This window comes from Solanum dulcamara, chromosome 1 (assembly GCF_947179165.1).
Source record: "Solanum dulcamara chromosome 1, daSolDulc1.2, whole genome shotgun sequence".
Lineage (NCBI taxonomy): Eukaryota > Viridiplantae > Streptophyta > Magnoliopsida > Solanales > Solanaceae > Solanum > Solanum dulcamara.
In genome coordinates this window covers 4869499-4889985 of record NC_077237.1, presented here as the reverse complement: position 1 = coordinate 4889985, position 20487 = coordinate 4869499, and the positions used below count along the sequence as shown (strand labels likewise).

General features: G+C 36.0%; 1 protein-coding gene across 2 annotated transcripts; it reads right to left on the bottom strand.

The window, feature by feature from the left end:
• Positions 1–462: 462 nt before the first annotated feature.
• Positions 463–19541, bottom strand: LOC129899131 (kinesin-like protein KIN-UC). 2 transcript variants are annotated; one of them, XM_055973956.1, is made up of 22 exons: positions 19086–19541; positions 15832–15929; positions 15605–15727; positions 14135–14320; positions 11690–11911; positions 10472–10631; positions 10129–10278; positions 8666–8754; positions 7752–7964; positions 7422–7556; positions 7155–7289; positions 6118–6297; positions 5648–5827; positions 4240–4365; positions 3875–4003; positions 3677–3797; positions 3460–3552; positions 2598–2723; positions 1681–1806; positions 1268–1411; positions 1063–1191; positions 463–778 (listed from the first exon to the last, which is right to left on the bottom strand). In XM_055973956.1, the coding sequence occupies exons 1-22, from the start codon at positions 19327–19329 to the stop codon at positions 633–635; spliced, it is 3255 nt and encodes a 1084-aa protein (XP_055829931.1). In that variant the 5' UTR covers positions 19330–19541; the 3' UTR covers positions 463–632. The 2 variants fall into 2 exon arrangements, with proteins under 2 accessions (XP_055829931.1, XP_055829939.1); XM_055973964.1 differs by lacking the exons at positions 15832–15929; positions 19086–19541 and having other exon boundaries at positions 14135–14271; positions 15605–15682.
• Between the last annotated feature and the right edge of the window lie 946 nt (positions 19542–20487).

Sequence of the window (20487 nt, the reverse complement as noted above, 5' to 3'; positions counted from 1 at the left end):
TAGTGTTTATTAGAATTTATAATTGGGCTTGAGAGTTGAGTTTGTATTGTTGGGCCTTAAAAATAAGTATATTAATATTAAATTAATAATTAAAACGTATAAAATATCTTTAATTATTTATGAAAAACTAATATTATACATATAAATAATTATAAATTTTAAGTATATAATTATCGGTTTGGTTCGGTTATTTATTCGGTTATTTTTTTCTATAACCATAACCAAACCAAATACTATCGGTTATTCAAATTTAAAACCAAACCAAACCAAACCAAACCAAACTGAATGCCGGTTTTTTTATTCGGTTTGGTTAAATTTTCGGTTTGGTTTTAGTTTTAACCAAAACTGTGAACAACCCTACTTAGATCCATAATGTTAAAATCCAAAATCATCGAAAATTTCTTTTTGTTTCCATCGACACGCTAGTCAAATAGGAATGTTGATAAATTAGTAATGCATATGTATAAGAATGGTATATAATTTACAATATCATAAAGCATCTTAGTTACATTTTGTTGGGCTACTTACAAGATTGTTGTAAATACATGAGTAAAAGAGGGTACTTCATAATGCCCTACTTCTGTAGACTCAAAAAACTGGGATTCCCTTATATTGGTGAAGTATTGCATTCACTATGCTCTTATCTGAGCTTGAAATGTAGAGCTCAACTTTAGTGTCTTCTTAGCCAAATTGCGAATATCCTCTCGTGAAGATTCGTTTGATATTCGTACGATTTCATCCAACGCTCCACTTGACACGAAATCTCTAGCATTACCCTCTGCCATAGCCATAAGAAGACGCGTCACTATTAATAGATATCTTTACCTTTTTAGTGTTGTGAAGAACTTCATATATCGGAATTTTTTTTTGAGGCAGGGGGCATTAGATCCCTAGAGTAGACTAGCACTTGCCAAGGAGCCAAGGTATACGACTACGCCAGAAGGTTTAGCTGTTTTTAGCTATATCTTAAAAACTGTATATACATGTGCATATTATTCTAATAGGTTTCCTAAAATCATAACAACAGCTATAACAAGACATAAGTTTGGACAAGTAGCTAACCATTTTGTGCCAAATGGCAGAGAGCAAGCTCAATGTGGCGCCTAGTGGAAGAAGAAGCACTGTTAGAGTTGGTTATCAACCATCTCAGTACACCATCTTCCATAAGAGTAGAACGGCCTTTCCTATGTCCTGGAAAATGTAATACTAGTCAAGTGTACGCTCACAGGAAACACAGTAATTACATCCATGTCTGAACCACACAAACCTTGAATTGTTCCTCGCGATTCACACTTTGCAAAGTTAGCCAATCCTCTGGCAACCTGTGCAATGACTTCAATATTTCCAGATCTAGCCATTTCTAACAATGCTTTGACAGCTCCATCTTCCCTTAATGTAACATGTAACTTTTCTGCCATGAGATAGATCCTTATCAATGTTCAGCATAAATGAATAGATCATCCAGCATCAATGAAACAGAATGTTCCTTAAATTTTGTAATACACAAAACGCAAGGCCAACATGGAGTTGAGGAATATAATGCATAGCAAACAATTTGCACTAGTCATTCCAACAATGCACACGAAAGTAGAAAGCTTCAGGAACATAAATGCAAATCAATTGTCATCTTCTGTGCAGGAGTGACTGCACATACTACAGCAGATAATGACCTACACTTACCGTTTCCACACAAATTTGCAATTGCCCCTGCTACCATTCGAAGAGTTTGGGCGTCTTCAGTTTTGACAGCTGTATTGGCTAAAAGTTGAGCACCTCCTTTACTTGATATCAATCCTTGATTCATTTCTGAACAGGTTAAAATTTGAAAATTTTCAGTAAAACGCAAGTGAAAGTTGATCGATCAGACCTTAACAACAGATTCATGTGAAACGAGAAAGAAATTTCGGAGGGTTAAAACATCGAGCTGACTGGATAATAGCCGAACTTTGCTTTCCTCCAGAACATCATGGCGAGCTTAGATCACAGATGCAACTATATTTTGATGTTTACACCTTTAATCTGAAAAATTATATATACAATATGGATGATTATACAGTCTTTGTATAGTCTTTATTTATATATAAAATATATGTTACGTGTTCCAAATAATCTGAAAAATTATAAATTACCGTCACTTGAACGTTCTACCATATTTGGTTTAAAGGAAGTTCCTGTGCTTTTTGAAAGTCGAAGCAGGCAATGTAAACAAAGGAGTTTTTATATCCTGAATGGTTCTAGAGCTTGGCAGCCTCCTTTTGGTTGTCTTATTGTTAGCTTCCTAGAGTATTTTTCTTGCCACCTTTTCAATTGTCTTGTTTTTCTAAATTGATCAGTTTAAGGACTCGAAGCTCCTTGGCTCAATTAACTGGAAAATTTGGAATTTAAATGACTGAGAATGCATGACTAGCATATCCACACTTATCATTGTGCATAAAATCTTTCTTCCTATGACCAGCACAAGGAAGACTATGCTAACTTAACTCATCGACATCTCAACAGAGACAGAAACGTCGTTAAGAAGGATCCAATGAATGACAAAATCCACATCAAGGAAATTCTAAAACTGAGAATGTAATGAAGAAAAGATTCACAAGTACCATTCATTGCCAAATTGGCAATAGCTCCAGAAGCCACTCTGAGTATAGTTGCATTTTGGGATGATTGTAGCAGCATGAGAAGTGCATCTAAACCACCTTCCTGCACAATCTTTTCCTGATTGCTGTCTGAAACAAGAAAATAAGACTCAGGCTTTTCCTCTGCATATTATCTGTTGATTTCTTTTTCCATAACTGAAATGACAATAACTTGTTCATGTCAGTCTTGTGAAATTGAATCAGATTATGGACCTAGTAGGAATGGAAGAGTACGTAGAGATACAATGGTGGACGAAAAAAATCTCTAATGCACTTCTCTTCAATCTCAATTCTGATTGATTAGCTTCCTCTTTTGTGCACGGTCCGCATAACAGATATGTTAAAATTAGGTCTTTACGATTAAAAGCAAACAGATCTGACTGGTTTAAGAATGATCAATTAAGAAGCAAAGAGCCCAAGAAAGCAAAGCAAGCACAGATTTTCTAGAATTTCTCCAAGCAGTAAAAAGAAGAGATTTCTGCTAACCAATTTCACATTTGACACATAACATTAAGCATCAAAATCCTGCGTTAATACCAGAGAAGTAACCTAATGCCATTCACCTCAAATGCACACATATTATTTAATATGTTTAAAGGTTTTGGAAAAATATTTTGCTTTGCAACATAAACTTTATGCTTTAACTCTAATTTAACGGCTTTTTGCAAAGTCCCAAGAGGTAATTCAGTTTATCTGGCCAGCCAAAGAACCATCATTTTCAGTTACCATTCCAATAAAGTTTTCTATCAAGCTATTCTGTTTAGTGCTATTGACAAACATACCATTGTTTTGACACTTGAATATAACTCAAGAGAATAATACAGACCTTCAGCTGCAAGATTGGCTACCACTTTCACAGCATGGATCTGGACGTCCAAATCAACTGATGACAACAAAGAGATTATCTTCTGGATGCCAACTGAATTGCAAAGTCATTAAACCCAGTTAATTTAAAGAATCCAAAAGATAAATTGAAAGAAATAGACATGATTATGCTATTATATAACAAGACCGATCTGACTGTAGCATTTAAAGAGTTTTACCTTCTTCAATTATCTTTGACATTGTGTTCTGATGGGCAAAAATTCTTTCTCTTGATTCAGTTGATCTGTGCATATTGAATGATCTACTGGGTGTATATTGCTTCATATATGACTTCTTCTCCTGTAAATATCAGATGTTAACTCTAATCCGGGTTATAGTTGACAAAAGAGATAAAAGAACCCCAAGAAAGGACTTACCTCAAAGCCATCTTCACTCTCAGGTACAAGCTTCTTTATATTAAACAGCTCATTTTCAGCAGCTTTCCTTCGCTTTTCCTCAATTAGTAGTGTTTGTCTCACATTGTGAAGTTCGTCATGCAATTCTCTCTAAGGGATCATGTTGAGGAAGCAAAGATTATTATAAGTAAATTTTCCACTAACATAAATTATGTTTTTTTCCTTGTGAGTAGAATGCACATTTTTCTTGTCTTGCTGTTTTCTTTTCACCTTTTCTTTTCTTTTGCAGGAGGGTTGGGAGGGAAGGTGGGCATGGTAAGTTAGTTTAAGTGAAATTAACATTAATGAGAACCTTGAGGGGACAAACATTAAAGTTCTTTACATACCTTTTCTGATAGAAGAACCTGATATTCTGTTTTTAATGCTTGAAGTTCCTTCACAGTTGGCTCATAAAGGTGATTCATTTCTTCTAATTTTGATCTAAGTGCACCTGACTCTTTTTCCCTCTGAATCTACAATCAGGAAAAGCAATAACAATTGAGGCAGAAAAGAACTTTAACATAGAAGATTAAAGCCAAAACTGTTGGAACAACTACTCCTCAGCATCACCTATATGAATTGTCACTAACCATATTCCCAATTTAAATTCATCTCAAGCCAACATTATACAAAATAAAAATAAAAATAAAGTACAAGAAGTTCTCCTATATTTCCTCTTGGCATAAGAATCTCTAATAGGGCTTAAAAACTCCTAGAAGCACAGGACCTACCGTAAACACACTACATGACTAACATATTCTCCCAACTGATTGAAAGTGCCTACATAAATCTTCTTCTTCCATCGTTCCCTATGTTTTGCTAAGTCTGCATTGATTCCAAGATATTATAGGTTTTTCAAGTTTTGAGACAACTTCCTTCCAAATGATTTTCAGTCTACCTCGTCCCTTTTAACACTGTTAAGATGTTATATGATTACATTTATGAGTTGATTAGGATTGTTATTAGAATTCTGATTGTTTAGTTATACACTTACCAGGATTGTACATATTGTAACTACTATAAACCACAACCAAGCTTGAGGGAAATAATCAAGCTTCCGGTACAAATATCTTTAGTTTAACATAGTATCACAGTCAGGTCCATACTTGTTATTTTATGTCCCATTTTTGGGCCCCAATACTATATGATCCATACTCTAATTGGCATGCCTGGGCATGCTGGGAGGGGGGAGGGGGTGTTAGGACACATTAATTGAAGGATTTGTTGTTAGTCTCCTTATATGGTCTTGGACAATTCTTATGTCATGAGCTAGATTTTGTAGTTGAGTTAAGCCCTCAATTTTGAACGCCTTCTTGTTGAGCCTTCAGTAGGAGTTTTCCCCTCAATTAAAACATAAGTTCTTGTTCATTTTAGTATGCCTTCAACATTCTCTTGTTAACTTTATCCTGAGTAGCACGTAAAGTATTGATGAAAGGGCAGTGGTGTGAATGGACGCAATTTTGTCTACTTAAATACTTGTCAAGTTATATTGCTCCACTTCATCTATTTATTTATACATTGAGATGTTGAGCACAAACTGTCTTAATTACAGTTACCAGTTTCAAAAAAGAAAAAAAAGAACAATAGCTTAATATTTAGATGTGTATTCACATGCAAACATCTTAATCTTTATATAACCAAGCGGGCTTAGTTAACTTCGTCAACTGAATAAGAGTGCAAGTCATGAAGATGCTTCGGATCACATCCTATAGATAATCTAAATAGTACAGAGGTTAAATGGTTATTCAGCTATACCTTCGTTGAGGTTTCATGATCTGTAAATTGTTCTTCAATTGCATGAAGTTGTTCCTTCGCATTTTCAACACGAGCATGCTCATCTTTTAGTTGTTGTTCTAATTGTGCTATTTTCTCCTCATACATCAGTGTAGTGTCTGCAAGTTCCTTCTGATATATAGATGCTTCCTTCTGATGATGCTTTTAGGGACAGAAAAAGACAAAATTAGATACTTTTTTATAGCAACCTAGTACAAATAAAAACTAAAATGGGCTCCTGGTTAGTTTAAGCATGACGGAAAAAGAATATTAGATTAACTTCATTCCACATAGTAGTTATAGGCTTTTAACAACTTAAGTACGTGTAAGTTGAATTTTATGGCTTAATAAACCAGTCAAATTAAACATAGTAGGAGTTATGGATTCAGAAATGACAATTGCAAGTTGATTTCTTATAAAGAAAATAGACCATTCCGGTATAAATGGTCAACCTGCATTAATTCCTGAAGGCCAGTTAATTGCTCCTTCGTCAGTTCTAATTGTTGTTCAGCACTTTCACAGCGAGCACGCTCATCTTGTAATTGCTTCATCAGATCAGTTATCTTCTTTTCGTGCATTTGGGTGTTCTCAGCAAGTACTTTCTGATATGATGAATTCTCAGATTGTTGTTGCTACAAACACCAAAACAACAAGATTAGTGCCTCAGCTGGCCCAATGAAAAGATGTCCAGTTTATGACAGAAAACTAGATGCGTAGCTACTAAATAAGCTCAAAATCATAACCACGAAGCAAATTAAGGTTCAACTCTCCAAAAATGTCAACTACTTCAAAACATCACATCAAGTACTACTTGCAATTTCCACAAGCCCATTTCAAAGAACCTAACTCATCTTAAGTTAAAAAAAAAATGAACGATTTAACCTTTTAACCGGTGCTTGCTAAGTAGTGGCAATAATAATCCGAACTTTATGAAATTCGAACCATAACTTGAATAGGAAAACAAATGGACACATCCGCAAGGAAACCCATCTTGAAACGAATGAGTTGCCTAAAACCTCCATTGTTGTCTTGCTTGATTTCGGATAAGAAAGACTATTCACCTTAACCTACCTTCCTAGCTTTAGTTGCCTCAAGGCTTGTCTTTCTTTCAGACCCTTAATACTTTTAAGCTGTCTTTTTCCCTGAGGCTTTCAGAAAAGACACATTTCTTACAGGTGACTTATTTATAGCAACTCTGTACAATGTAGAGAAGGGGCAAACACAAAGGAACAAAAAGGTATAATGTCATGTTGAAATAGTCTGCCAATACAGGTCACAGTACATATTCAAACTTCGGAAGAAACTGAACCTCCGGACATCAGAAAATCACCAAGACAGTCTCAGTTCTTCTTTACTGAGATGAGTCTACACAGGACTTGGAATATCTAGCATAAATGCATCTGAAAATACATAGCTCAACTCATTGCCACAGCTTTAAATCTAATTTCAGAAGTATGTTAAATGAACATAATTGATCAACCCTAGATACCTTGCTATGTTTTAAACTCATTTGTAGGCGTGCAACCTCATTCTGCAACAAATTATTATGATTTTTGTCTCGGTTGAATTCTTTCAGCACGTTTTCCAACTCCAATTTCAAACAACCATTCTCCTTCTCCAGAAGCTGAAATTACACGGGACATATTTAGGAGCTTTAGCCACTGGTTTGAGAAAGTTCAAAGTTTGTAGAGATTAGGACTAGATGCTCATTGTTAGTAAAACATTTTTTAAAAGAGAAGTCATTCTGCCCATGTACCTTGTTATTCTTCAAATCTGATTCTAGCTTCAAATTCTCATTCTTCATCGAATTGATCTGTTGCTTCTGGCAATTCAACTCCTCCAACAGATTTTCCATATCTGACACCAGGCAACTATTTTCTTTCTCTAGAAACTGCAGATGAAACAACGCATGAACGGAAATTGAAAGCATGGTAGTAACCAATATCAGTTCACTGCCCCACTAGAATGAAATGAAATATGGAAGGACAAGATGCTATAAGATTCCTTTTTTAGCAAGCTCAACCTCAGAGAACGAAAATGACAGAAATCCTATTTCAAAAGATTGAAAAAGAGGCCAAAAAGTTACCTCGGACCTGGCAACTATACTTCTTTCTGTTTCGGTAAATGACTTTTGACACTCTCTTAGTTTTTTTTCCATGGCCATTCGGTCATTTTCCCTAAACTTTTGCTGCCTATCAACCTCCACGGTGAGGTGCTCCACTTGAGTCTCTAGTTTCCGGCATAAGTTCTCGTAATCAAATTCTTCTCTCAACTTCACCATGTTAACTATTTTCATGGCCTGTATAAAACAATTAATTCTAGCTCATGTGGCATGAAAGATTCAAAGTGTCAACTATAAAACAGCACATATCCAGATATAATATACCAGCGAAGCGCACAACTTTTGGGTCATAAATTGGCAGAGATGTGGTCTGTCATGTCATGGTTAGCAAGGAATGAAAAAGCAGCCAATGATAATTTTTGTCAAGAAAAGCTATTAAAAGATCATATTTCACTTTCATAATTGCTTAGCTTCTTATAGGAAGGTTCTCTGTAGATCAGTTCATATGATAAGCAGAAAAAGGATATGACGCATAGTACATTAATCTTTCAAAACAACTTCTTTCTCTGACATATGCCACATGTTATAGATAAAAGTGAGCTTAAGCATTCAAAAGAGAGACAAGATTCAAGTTGGCTGAATCTCTTGTAACGGGATAAGAAATTTTATCCACCACTGGAAGTATATTTTTCTCTGGATTTAAAAACAAGTTAGACCAAATGGTTGAACACTCCTTAGATATGAGAGATACGGCTTATCGAAACTGCTACTAGATGGAAAGAACAAAGGGAAGTCTAAAGCATGAGTCTTTGCGGAATCAGATTAAAGATGAGATAACAGATTGCTCAAGTATAATTCAGTAGGAAAACTGAAGACAGTTGAGATTTGAGAGGCTAAAGGACTATAAACAAACTGCCAGAAAAGAATGCAAATCTCACCCTTTGTCCAAACATTATTGTGCTTGTGGTCTCTGGATAGTGTCGAGAAGATGGTCCAATGGTTATTATGAGTGAGGTTCGAGCAGAACCTGTTTCATTAGCTTGTATTAATAAGAAAATACCAATAAAGATGAGAAATGCATTCACGTAATACAAACTTACACCCTAGGCTGTCAAACACAACATAGATACACACCATGGAAGCCATCACAATCCAAGCACGTGTAATGTATACAGAAGTAGTCCATCCAGTAATTACAATAGATTCAGATTATTTTAGCTCTGAGGAAAGGACGGAACAGATGTTAATCACAGCTTATCTTCAGTAGCTACTAGAATCTTTTCACCTACAGCATACAATCTAAGAATCCCATAACCCGTTTCTCTAAACAAATCTTTTCTATTTCATAGCCGCCACGATGAATTTCATTCAACGTAGAAGATTCACTCTTTCTCATATGCAAGCCCTCATAGATAATCATTTTACCGAGCTTTAGCTTGAATCAACTTTGTTATCATCCTTGTGACTTCATAAGGACCATATATTGTTGAGAACGTGAATGTTATTTGAAGAAATCAATAAGGGACAGGTCAAACTGGATGGACTCTGTGTTATTTGAGGATAAGGAGAGTAGTATGCAACAAGTCAAACTGAATTGCATTTTGACTCTCTGTTTTTGGTGTAATCAGATTTACTCAAATGATACTGTCTCTATCATTGATATCTTAGACTCATTATAGGGATAGGTCAGTATTATTAGAGTTTCCTTATGTATATATGGTTTTCAGTACAACCTATGTACTGTTTTACAGAAATAGAAACAATCACCATTTTCAAAAAAAAATAATAAATAAATAAGGGATGGGTAGTGGTGGATCTAGGGTTCTTTTTGTAATGGCAGTGTCTACCTCCCACCAACACAAATACTGACTAACTCTACCCACCAAGGCTTATGCAATTCTAAAGAAATTAATTAGTCTTTTTTTCACTCTGTTGCAAATTGAACCCCTGGTCTCCCATGGTGGATGTAGGGTAATTATTTGAGGTCATAGTAAAAGAAATCTATTTGGGAGGCTAAATAATAGATTTTTGAACAGTGTTCAGACCAGAATCATTGGGCCAGGATACTTCTCACTAATATCGAATTGCATGTAGCAAATGACTAAGTCAATTAAAGAGTTAAGAAATTATATAGTAGTGAAAAGCCAGAAATTACTAACTCCATGGACTGAGAGGACAAGTAGTTCGTGTACAAAAAGTCACACATTAGAGTGAAAGAACAGGGCATAAGAACACACTTACTTCCAAACAATCACACACAACAGGGAACGTTCAAGGAATAAAAGCACACTTACTCTCAAACAACCTATGCAAGGTGATGGACAAAATATTTTGAGATCTAAATTAGCTAAATTAAGAACATAAAAAGATAGCTAAATTAAATGAGAGAACTTTGAATAACCTCCAAATGAATCACGAAGAAGTCGTGTTAGTTTAGAATCTCTTGTAGGTATATGAGGACTGTTCTCAGCCAGTGCGTTTATACATTTTCCCAGAGAAGTAAGAGACAGATTAATAAACTTAGCCTCTTCCAACAAGCGACCTTCACTCCCTGCAAGACAGTCAAATATGTTTGTTTATTAATCTGAAGAATGAACCAAATAAAAATAAGAGACATATGAACATGTATCGCATGCTTCCATCACCACATTACCACAATATCCCTACCTCCCAGAAACAGCCTATGTGTGAAGATGTCAAATAAGAAATCAAAATGAACTGGTAAGTGTGAAATAATAACAAACCAGATTTGTCTATTCGCTCTGATCCTGCAAGATCAACTATTAGTAGCTTGCTTTTACGAACAATAGGCATCTGATTGCCATGTCTATCAGTTTTGCTGTCTTTCGCTTGAAAAGATGAGCCGGTTTCTTCATCATTTTTAACAGATTTATGGATGTTAACCTGTAAAAGAAGGAGAAATAAGAACAAATTAATACACAAGTTGCCTGCCTTGTAATAGATTTAATCTTTTTAAAAGCATGCTACAGTTCAGTAAACTATTCCATGCACATTCCGTGACCAATATGGGACACTCTAACAACCTCCGAGATACCAGGACAAAATTGGAGCATGAAAAAAATAACACACGAGTCCAACACTGGACAAACCAAGAATAAGAATGGGTTTGTCTCTAATACCATGTAAGGAAATCGAAACTAGTCCCAACTTAATCCCAAAATTAGCATATGAAGTAAAAGTTGCCAGAGACCATGTAAAGGAGACAACATTGCAATCCTTCACCAATATCGCCATATCGGACACTCTCACACCTTCCGACACAGCCAGGGCTAGAATCTTCCAGACACAAACAAAAGAACGTGCGAATCCAACATTGCATAAACCAAAAATAGGAATCGCTCCAAAGCTTATACCATGTAACGAAAATGGACATTGAACCTAACTCAACCCTACAGTTCCAGGTGTTTTTTGTGCAATGAAACCAGTGAAACCAACAATCACCCATTCCTGCATTGCAAATTTAAAACTCAACAATGGAACTTGTTCTTTAGTCTCACAGAGATCAAGTGGTCAATGCCTGAACATATTGCAGACCTGATGAGCTGCTGGATTAGAAGAGGGGGTAGCAAGAGTCAGAAAAAGGGGTGGAGGATAATACCTTCCTGCATTTGGTGGGTAGTATGGAAGGAGAGAAATGGTAGATGCTTTGAAGATAAAATTAAGCCCATTCATTATGTGAAATGGAACTGCATTGTTATATTGTTTTGGTGCAAAGAAAATTGTATAGAGGAAGTAGATGAGCTTGTAAATTTTTTAGGCGGCTTGTAAATCTGGAACCTTCATATTTTTTCCCTGGAACCTTCTATTATGAAGGATGCTCAAGTCCTAAAGATCCTAAATGCATGAGTGGGAACAGGAGAACTTCCAAAATAAAGTTGTGTAACTTCATTCCTCAACTTTTTTGCCATAAGAGAATAGCTTAGGAAATTTTTAATATATACCATAAGAATGGCATGGCTACGTGATGATTCGGTATTTAAGTTGGTATTTGCTGCAAGACGGTTGGCTTCTCCTATTTGCAGTAGTTGCAAGAAATGGTCAAGGTCCTGAATCTTAACAACTGTAGCACCAGGGACAGATACTTCTCCAGTCTTAGCATCTTCGACAATTGGAATGTTTATCTTTTCAGGAGCAAGTAAATCTTGGATAGACTCCATGTACAACTGTTGCATAAATTACAAATGTTAGTAACTAGCAGTAAAACTCAAAGATATAACAGTCTCCGTAGCAACTAACAAATAAATGTTAGATTATTCTGAAAAAACATATGTATGTATAAATTTACACCACTATTGGTATAATGTTTTTCTGATAGATTTAATATTGTGCGATTGAATTTGAAAAGTAAGTGGGTGGAAATATCCTAGGCGGCCAATAAGGTACAGTAATGTTGAAAAGTTTCTTTGACGTGTTTCTTTTTCAGTTTTCTAATTGAAAATTCTGACCATGTGACAGTATCAACATCTCTAAAGGTTCTTAATCACTATAACAGGGCTGGTATCTCAAATCTTTACGAGTTTAATATAGTTATGATAGGTACTGGACATATCTCTATACTAACATGTGAAACTTGGCAAATCAATTCATTCAAAAGGTTAATTATGCATTCAATTTAATGGATCCTGAATGTCTGTAGAGTCTATAACCTAAAGATCAACATGAAAGTTATAGTGACCATTCTATCAAATATCGAACCTCAAAAGCTAGGATTGGTCATCAGTCATCAAGCTACACAGTTGAGAAGTGTAAACATATGAACCTTGTGCCTGACTAAACCCAAAAGCTAGCTCCTGAGGAAAGGATTGCTCAAATCCATATAAACAGACCACTAGTCCATTCCCCAATCAATGTGGGACTCTAATACCCCCTTTCATGCCCAGGTCCAACTGGAGTGTGTATAATATAACATAACATGGGGACCCAAAGAAGGAAGGACCTGACTCTAATATCATGTAAATGGCCTTGAGACTCTCTCAACCCCATTAGCTAGCTCGTGCTTCATGTGGTATTTATTAGGATTAAGGCTGACAACATTACCACTTATTTCAACCTGGACCATCATCAACAGGTCCAGCAGCAAGAATGATATCTTTTAATCTTTAATTCCCAACAGAACTTAGCATTGGACAACAACAACAACAACATACCATGTGTAGCCCATAAGTGGGGTCTGGGGAAGATAGGATGTAGGTAGACCTTACCCCTACCTTTATGGGGTAGAGGTTGTTTCCGATAGACCCTCGACTCAAAAGAGAAGTTTTCAGAGTAGAAAAAATACGATAGCAAAATACAAAGCAAATGAAACAGCAGATAGTACCACATATTGAAGAATAAGAAACTAAACGATTACTAACTACTACTACTAATAGAAGGGGAGAGGATGAGGCTACAACCTTGCCTCTCCCACATAAAGTACGAGAACACTCGGCTACCTACTAACAGTCTACTCTAATCCTCGTCCTCCTTACCTTCCTATCTAGGGTCATGTACTTAGTAAGCTGGAGTTGAGTTGGGTCTTATCTAATCACCTCCCCCTAGTTAATCTTCGGTCTACATCTACCTCTCCTAACTCCTGTTATAGACAACCTCTCACACCTCCTTGTGGGAGAAGTATCTGCTCATTGAAGAATAATTTCAAGATAATGCTTTTTCTTGAGAATGGTAACAATATTATATACAAGTAGCACGATTTCAAGATAATGCTATCACATGAACTCGTTTTGTAGATTATGTGTAAGCCTTAACTGATTCAAAAGAATAAGAGAACTTTAAACAAGCATTGCATTTAAGGGCAATCCACCTGTTGTCCACTTCCCTTACATATTTCCCTTTTCCTGATCAGATGCAATGGCTACATCTTATGACAAAATTAGGAAGGACTAGATGACATTGCATATGGAACACCCAATTGAACAATTGTAATGTAAGGTTATAAATCTATCCATAACAACGAAGTTTTTGGCCAAGGTCAGACCACCTTTATCTAGAGTTTGGCAGTAGTAGGAGAAATTTTGCCTCTAAGAGCGAAATCGAGGATGTCAAGAAGCCAATAGAAACATCTGATGTTGGCTATCACTAATACACCGACAGTGTTGAATGTATGAGCTTAGCAGTTAAAACTTCAAGTTATTCAACAAAATTTATACCAAATGAACAACCATTGTGTTTAAATTTTCTAAATACAAATGCAAATTGCTCAACAAAACCTGCAAACAGCATTAAAAATCCACATTCTTGCATTTTTCTTAGTCTTTGCTCTCAGTGTGCATGGATGCAATAATTTGCATGTCTGTAGCTTCATAGTTTTAATGTAGTGGTCCACTACAGAAGATGCAAAAATGGATACTTATACAAACAGATTTTATCATGTTAACCAATACGAATACCTGCAAAAACGACATTTCCACACTATCAGATGTGGGGGTTGTATTGACAATAATGTCCTCCAAAGCTCTAACCATGATGCCACGCTCTGATACTTCATCTTTACCCAATCTACCAAGTGTATAAGTCTTGCCAGTACCTGTTTGACCATAAGCCATAACTGTCCCATTATACCCATTCAACACGCTCTGCAAAATCAATCAAATGTCCTTTATGCAGATTAAACACATAAAAATAGTTAGACACAAAATCCAACAACGGTTTCGTTTCCTTAAAATGTAAATCAAGAAGGAAGAGATCCATAGTTGTATCGCATAAATAAAGTTCTGTTGGTTTTATTCAACTAGAGAGCCACATAAACCCTGCTAATAATTGCTTTCAAGTTGTCAAGAGTCGAAATAGTTTTACTACTCCTTGAGAATTGGGATCGAGGAATGTAGCATATTTTTCACCAACATTAGTTCATAACATTAATCTCTGATACACCTTTAATTGATCAGTTTAACATGTATTTAGGATGACATAAACTTTAACAGATGCAAATCACTTTGACAATCAACTAAACTGAACAATCTTTAGAATTTATCCACTAGCTGAACATGATACCATTCAACTCTGACTATTATCAATCAGCATAAGGTAACTTGAAATTTAGTCTATATAAGTTAATACTAGTAACAAAATATTAGTAAACAAAAAGAAAGTAGCAAGAGCACTTCTTCACAGAGCAGGAACATGATATTGATGTCTGTCTTTGGGAAGGAATGTGTCTCATGGAAAAGCAGAGAACACAAGTGCTCTGTCTTGAGATAAATGCTTCCTGGAAATTTGGTTTCTGTTCTTTGGGGGCTTGGACCCCTCTCGATCTTTTACGTAGTTAGAAATAAGGAATCTCAAAAAGGCCAGAAATGACTAACACTTGGCAGGTTTAAATAAAACGCCTACATCAAAACCTGATATGGCTTTCCAGAGTTATGAATCTTAGCTTGCTCTAACAGCCAAGTGATGATTCAAGTTTGTGTTGCATGAAGCTGCACCTTGCTCTCTTTTTCTTTTCAAGTAGTTTTTTCAAATGTCTAGTTAGCCAGTGGGGCATTGGTAGTGGAAATTCATAGATCTGATTAGAAACTGGAAGCTAATACAACAGATAATATCCATCGTGGTGAAACATAATGCCCTAATTATTGAATACAAGAGTATTTGTCTTCCCAAGTCAAGCGAATTATATGCATAACTACATTGCATAGCCGATCTGTTACACTCATCATCAACGAAACCAAATAACATAAATGCTCCAATAAAAATATAACACAACTCATAACTAAAAGCTACTAGCTTTCATGACTGAATTATTACCAAGAAGTTTTATGGAATTAATGCAAACAAATTCATGAAACTTGCTACTTTCTGTGATAGCAGAATACACTTCTATATATAGTTCAACCCATTATAGTCGCCATTGTACCACTTACCTCAACTACAGGCTTTGCAACTGTCTCATATATGCGCTTTTGTGATGCACTTTCAGCAAAAACTTCATCAAACTTGTAAAACTCAGAATTCCAGTTGTTTTTTCTCAACTTTAACTTCTTGAGCTGCATGATATAGGAAGTAGTTTGATTGTTTAGCAAGTTATTACAAATTACACAGATAGAGGGAAAGACACCAGCCATGCAAATGCGTTCTAGAGGTTAATCACCTCAGGCTGCAGTTCAACACAATCCGCATAATCAGCATCTGAAAGCTCCTGGGCATTTCTTGGTCGAACTCTGATGGCAACTCTAACTCTTGCAGGTTCTAGGAAATTTCGTTACGTTTGCTTAATATGTTGCGCGATTTTGACAAACAAATTTAATGATGGCACAAAGTATATACAACATGTATAATTGCATAGTAGATAATTCCAAATATCCTAATGAGGGTGTTCAGTGGTTGGTTCGTGCAAAAGATGATTTTCTTCTGCACACTACTTGAGCTTGTAGACCATCCATTGTTTTCCTACCAATCAATTCTTGAAAATTCCTTTATTACTCACGCCAAATTGGGCACAAGGTGAACCTTAGAAGTGGAAGAAAAGCAAATCTATATTGTCTGCAAGAAAAGAAATTACGCAGCTAACAAGTACATTCCCAAGCAAAGTGTAACCTTTTTATTGGAACCCGTACACAACAAAATGATTCTTCTCTTGATAATTTAGTAGATGACTAAAACTTTGTCAATAAACTGACATTTTCCTATCTGCTTTCCACTTCTAGAAAACTTCATTTAAATAGTCTCCACATTAAATAATCAACCTCATGCTCCACCAGACTTTACCAGTTTGGATTTATGCCGGGACGCTCAACTACAGAAGCCATCCATCTTATGAGGAGACTGGTGGAGCAGCATAGGGAGAGGAAGAGGGACTTGCATATGGTATTCATCGACCTAGAAAAGGCTTATGATAAAGTCCCAAGAGAAATACTATGGACATGTTTGAAGGCTAAAGGTGTACCTATTGCATACATTAGGGTGATCAAGGACATGTACGAGGGAGCCAAAACCAGGGTAAGGACAGTAGGAGGGGACTCAGAGCACTTCCCAGTGGTGATGGGGTTGCATCAAGGATCAGCTCTTAGTCCTTTTTTATTTGCCTTGGTGATAGATGGATTGACGCGACAAATTCAAGGTGCGGTGCCATGGTGTATGCTTTTCGCGGATGACATAGTCCTGATCGATGAGACTCACCGCGGAGTTAACGCTAAGCTGGAGGATTGGAGACATACCTTGGAGTCTAAAGGGTTTAAGTTGAGTAGGACAAAGACAGAGTACTTAGAGTGCAAGTTCAGTGAGACACCTCAGGAGGTTGACGTTGAAGTTAGGCTTGGTGCTCAGGCCATCCAAAAGAGAAGTAGTTGCAAGTATCTTGGGTCTATCATGCAAGGCAGCGGGGAGATTGACGATGATGTCACACATCGTATTGGGGTAGGGTGGATGAAATGGAGGCTCGCTTCCGGAGTGCTATGTGACAAGAATGTGCCACCAAAACTTAAGGGCAAGTTCTACAAAGTGGTGGTTAGACCGGCTATGCTGTATGAGGCGGAGTGTTGGCCAGTTAAGACTTCTCACATTCAAAAGATGAAAGTTGCTGAGATGAGAATGCTGAGATGGATGTGTGGGCACACCAGGAGCGACAGGATTAGAAATGAGGCTATTCGGGACAAGGTAGGAGTGGCCTCGGTGGAAGACAAGATGCGGGAAATACGACTGAGATGGTATGGACATGTGAAGAGGAGAGACACAGATGCCCCAGTGCGGAGGTGTGAGAGGCTGACCATGGATGGTTACAGAAGAGGTAGGGGTAGGCCGAAGAAGTATTGGGGAGAGGTGATTAGACAGGACATGGCGCAGTTACAGCTTACGGAGGACATGACCTTAGATAGGAGGATGTGGAGGACCCACATTAGGGTAGAAGGCTAGTTCATAGTCTCGTTATTCTTCTCTATTCATAGGTGTAGTAGTGCATTACGATCTCTTGCGCTTTGACTTCTGATTTCTGTTATTTCTGTTATTATTTATTACTTTCTATGCTTTGCTTACTCAATTTTACCTGTGACGCTTTCATTATTTATTTAATCGTTATTTGTTATTAGTATTTATTTATTTGTATTTATTTGTTATCTATTCGTTATTTGTTTGTTGTTTTTCTCATAAAGCTTTTAATTTTCTATTCTTATCTAACATTTTTTTATGCATTTATGCTTTTACTGAGCCGAGGGTCTCCAGGAAACAGCCGTCCTACCTTGGTAGGAGTAAGGTCTGCGTACATTCTACCCTCCCCAGACCCCATGTTGTGGGATTTCACTGGGTTGTTGTTGTTGTTGTTGTTGTATGTGTATTCGGGAGAGGAGGCCATATCCTGCTCCAATTGTAATTTTTCATGTGCAATAGAAGAGCCCAATCAGAGGTGTGATTAAAAAAACTACTTTTTTTTCCTGAAATTAGAATCTTTTTTAGCATCCGCTGTAACATTAAACGGACAATAGTATTACCCTCAATAGAGAGGAACAAGTAAAGAGTATTCATATACTTGATACCAACTAGTTTAAGATTGAGGTACAGTTGATTGATTGATCCCTAAATTTTTCAGCACATTTACTAGCACCAATAAAGTGAGCAGAATAACGATGCATCAAATGACTACTCCACTTTACAAATTTTCCAACATTTGTTAATCAAAATACATATCATCACCCAAATCTAGCTGGAGAACAGCTATCTTCAAACACTTCAAATCTAAAGTGAAGATAAAACAAAAACAAAAAAGCATCTTTACATCCCAAATTCAACTTAGTTTTTCTCCTTTCTGTTTTTTTCCCTTTTCAGACATGAAAGACCCTCTTCCCAAAAGAAAACGTGATACAACTGTCACAATACCAACTTCAATTCTGAATATTCAAGACTATTACAACTCAATCCTGGGTCTATCAAAAACAGCCTCTCTAACTCCCAAGCAGGGGCAGTGCTAGCTCAGCGATTGTGAATTTGGACAAACACAGTAGCTTTGGTCCAAAATGTTGTATTTGTATTAAAATCTTTATTGATTATGCACAAATTATAAATTTAAAACCTAGTAACTACTTTAAAGAACTAGAATCTTGACCCCATAAATTCTAAATCTTGGCTTTGCCTCTACTCCGAAAGTAGCAGTAAGGTCTACCTACACTCTACCTTCCCCAAACCCGACCCAGACCCAACTTATGAGATTATACTGGATATGTTATTATTGTTGTTGATTACAACTCAATCCCCAATATCTATAAAACCAAACAAAACCACAAAGTTCTAATAACACAAAAATGCTCAATTTTTTCCATAATAAACAACAATAACAAAAACAAAAATTCAAAAATCACAAACACAATGTAATCAACCAACCATCCATTAAAGCATTTAAACAACTAAAATTAAAACCTGGGTCATTCTCCTGAGGAGGAGAGCGAGTTCGTGAAGTGGGTGTAACAGAACGCCTTGAATTAACTGATGAATTTTTCGAACGCAAATTTTGCGATTGCTGCTGCTGTTGTTGGCTATTAACACTAAAATTAGCAACCCCATTTCTTCCATAACCATTATTATTAGCAGCATGATGAGGAGGTAACCTTTCGGACCTATGTGAAGATGATGGTCTACCAGTAGTAGCACTAGAACTCGCCATTTTTTTCAAGAAATGAACAATACCCACAAACCAAAAAATGGTGAAAATGATTCAGAAATTGATGAAGAAGAACATAGAGAAGAGGGATTCACGTTTTTTGTGAAGAAAAAAAAAATATTGTTAATGGAGAAACATAGAAGAGGCCGGCACGTACAATTTTTTGAAATTGATTGACAAGTAAAGTACTACTATAAAAAGAGAGTTGAAAGTTTTGAGATAAAAATTGAATCTTTTTTTCCTTTTAACCTTTTCTTGAAATTCCCGCGTTGTGTTACTCTGTAACTCTCTTAACATTTTATCGGGACGAGGGTTGTCGTGGAGTAGTTAGTATACTAGAGATTTTGGGTTTGAATTTTACTTGGTGTAGAGTCATTAGTCTTTTTTGTGTAGGAGTGTTTTATCTTTCAATTTGAGATTTTTCGAGGTGAATTTAGATTAAATTAAGTTCAAAAATTTGTCGTGAAGTGGTTAATACTTTAGAGGTTTTGGGTTCAAATTTTTATTGGGTACAGAGTCATGGGTCGTGTTTGTCAAAGCGCATTTTATCTTTAATGTAACACTTTCGATGCAAATTCAAATTTAGTCAAGTTTTAATACAACTATTGAACATAATGCGAGAAATCAAAAAAAGAAAAAAATATTTTTTCTCTTATAATCCGATTGTTTACTTCAAACCAATGATAAAGTCATATTTGTATATTTTTTCCTCAACCATAGTTAATTACTAATATTAAAAGTTACGTCAATATGACTTGACGTAAACATCTGATTCGATAAAAATTTAGGTATTTTGTGTGGGGTACCTTAATTAAATGGAATTTAAGAGATGTTTTTTTTTTTCTATTTTGGTCCATGTACTAATCTACCTCTAAATCTGGAGTTAGAACTTAGGAAAAAATCTTTATGGATTTGATATCGTTATTTTGAAATTTGAAAAGATGTACTTTGCTACCTTTTTTTGTTTGATTTTACATCTTGACTATTAGATAGGAAAACAAAATTAATTTAACATTTTTTGTAATACATAATTTCAGTTGCTTAATTTGACTATCTAGGATAACAAATTAAGTGCAAATAATTGGGAATACATTCCAAAAGAAAATTACCCTTAATGTCAATAATCAATGAAACTATTTAATTAATTATGAAATGATACTT

Excerpts from the sequence above, each read along its gene's own strand:
- LOC129899131 (XM_055973956.1), bottom strand. The coding sequence starts at position 19,329 with ATGGCGAGTTCTAGTGCTACTACTGGTAGACCATCATCTTCACATAGG. Across the intron at positions 15,728-15,831 it reads GTGTTGAACTGCAGCCTGAG|CTCAAGAAGTTAAAGTTGAG; the intron begins GTGATTAACCTC and ends TATATCATGCAG. Across the intron at positions 7,965-8,665 it reads CAATAATGTTTGGACAAAGG|GCCATGAAAATAGTTAACAT; the intron begins GTGAGATTTGCA and ends TGTTTTATACAG.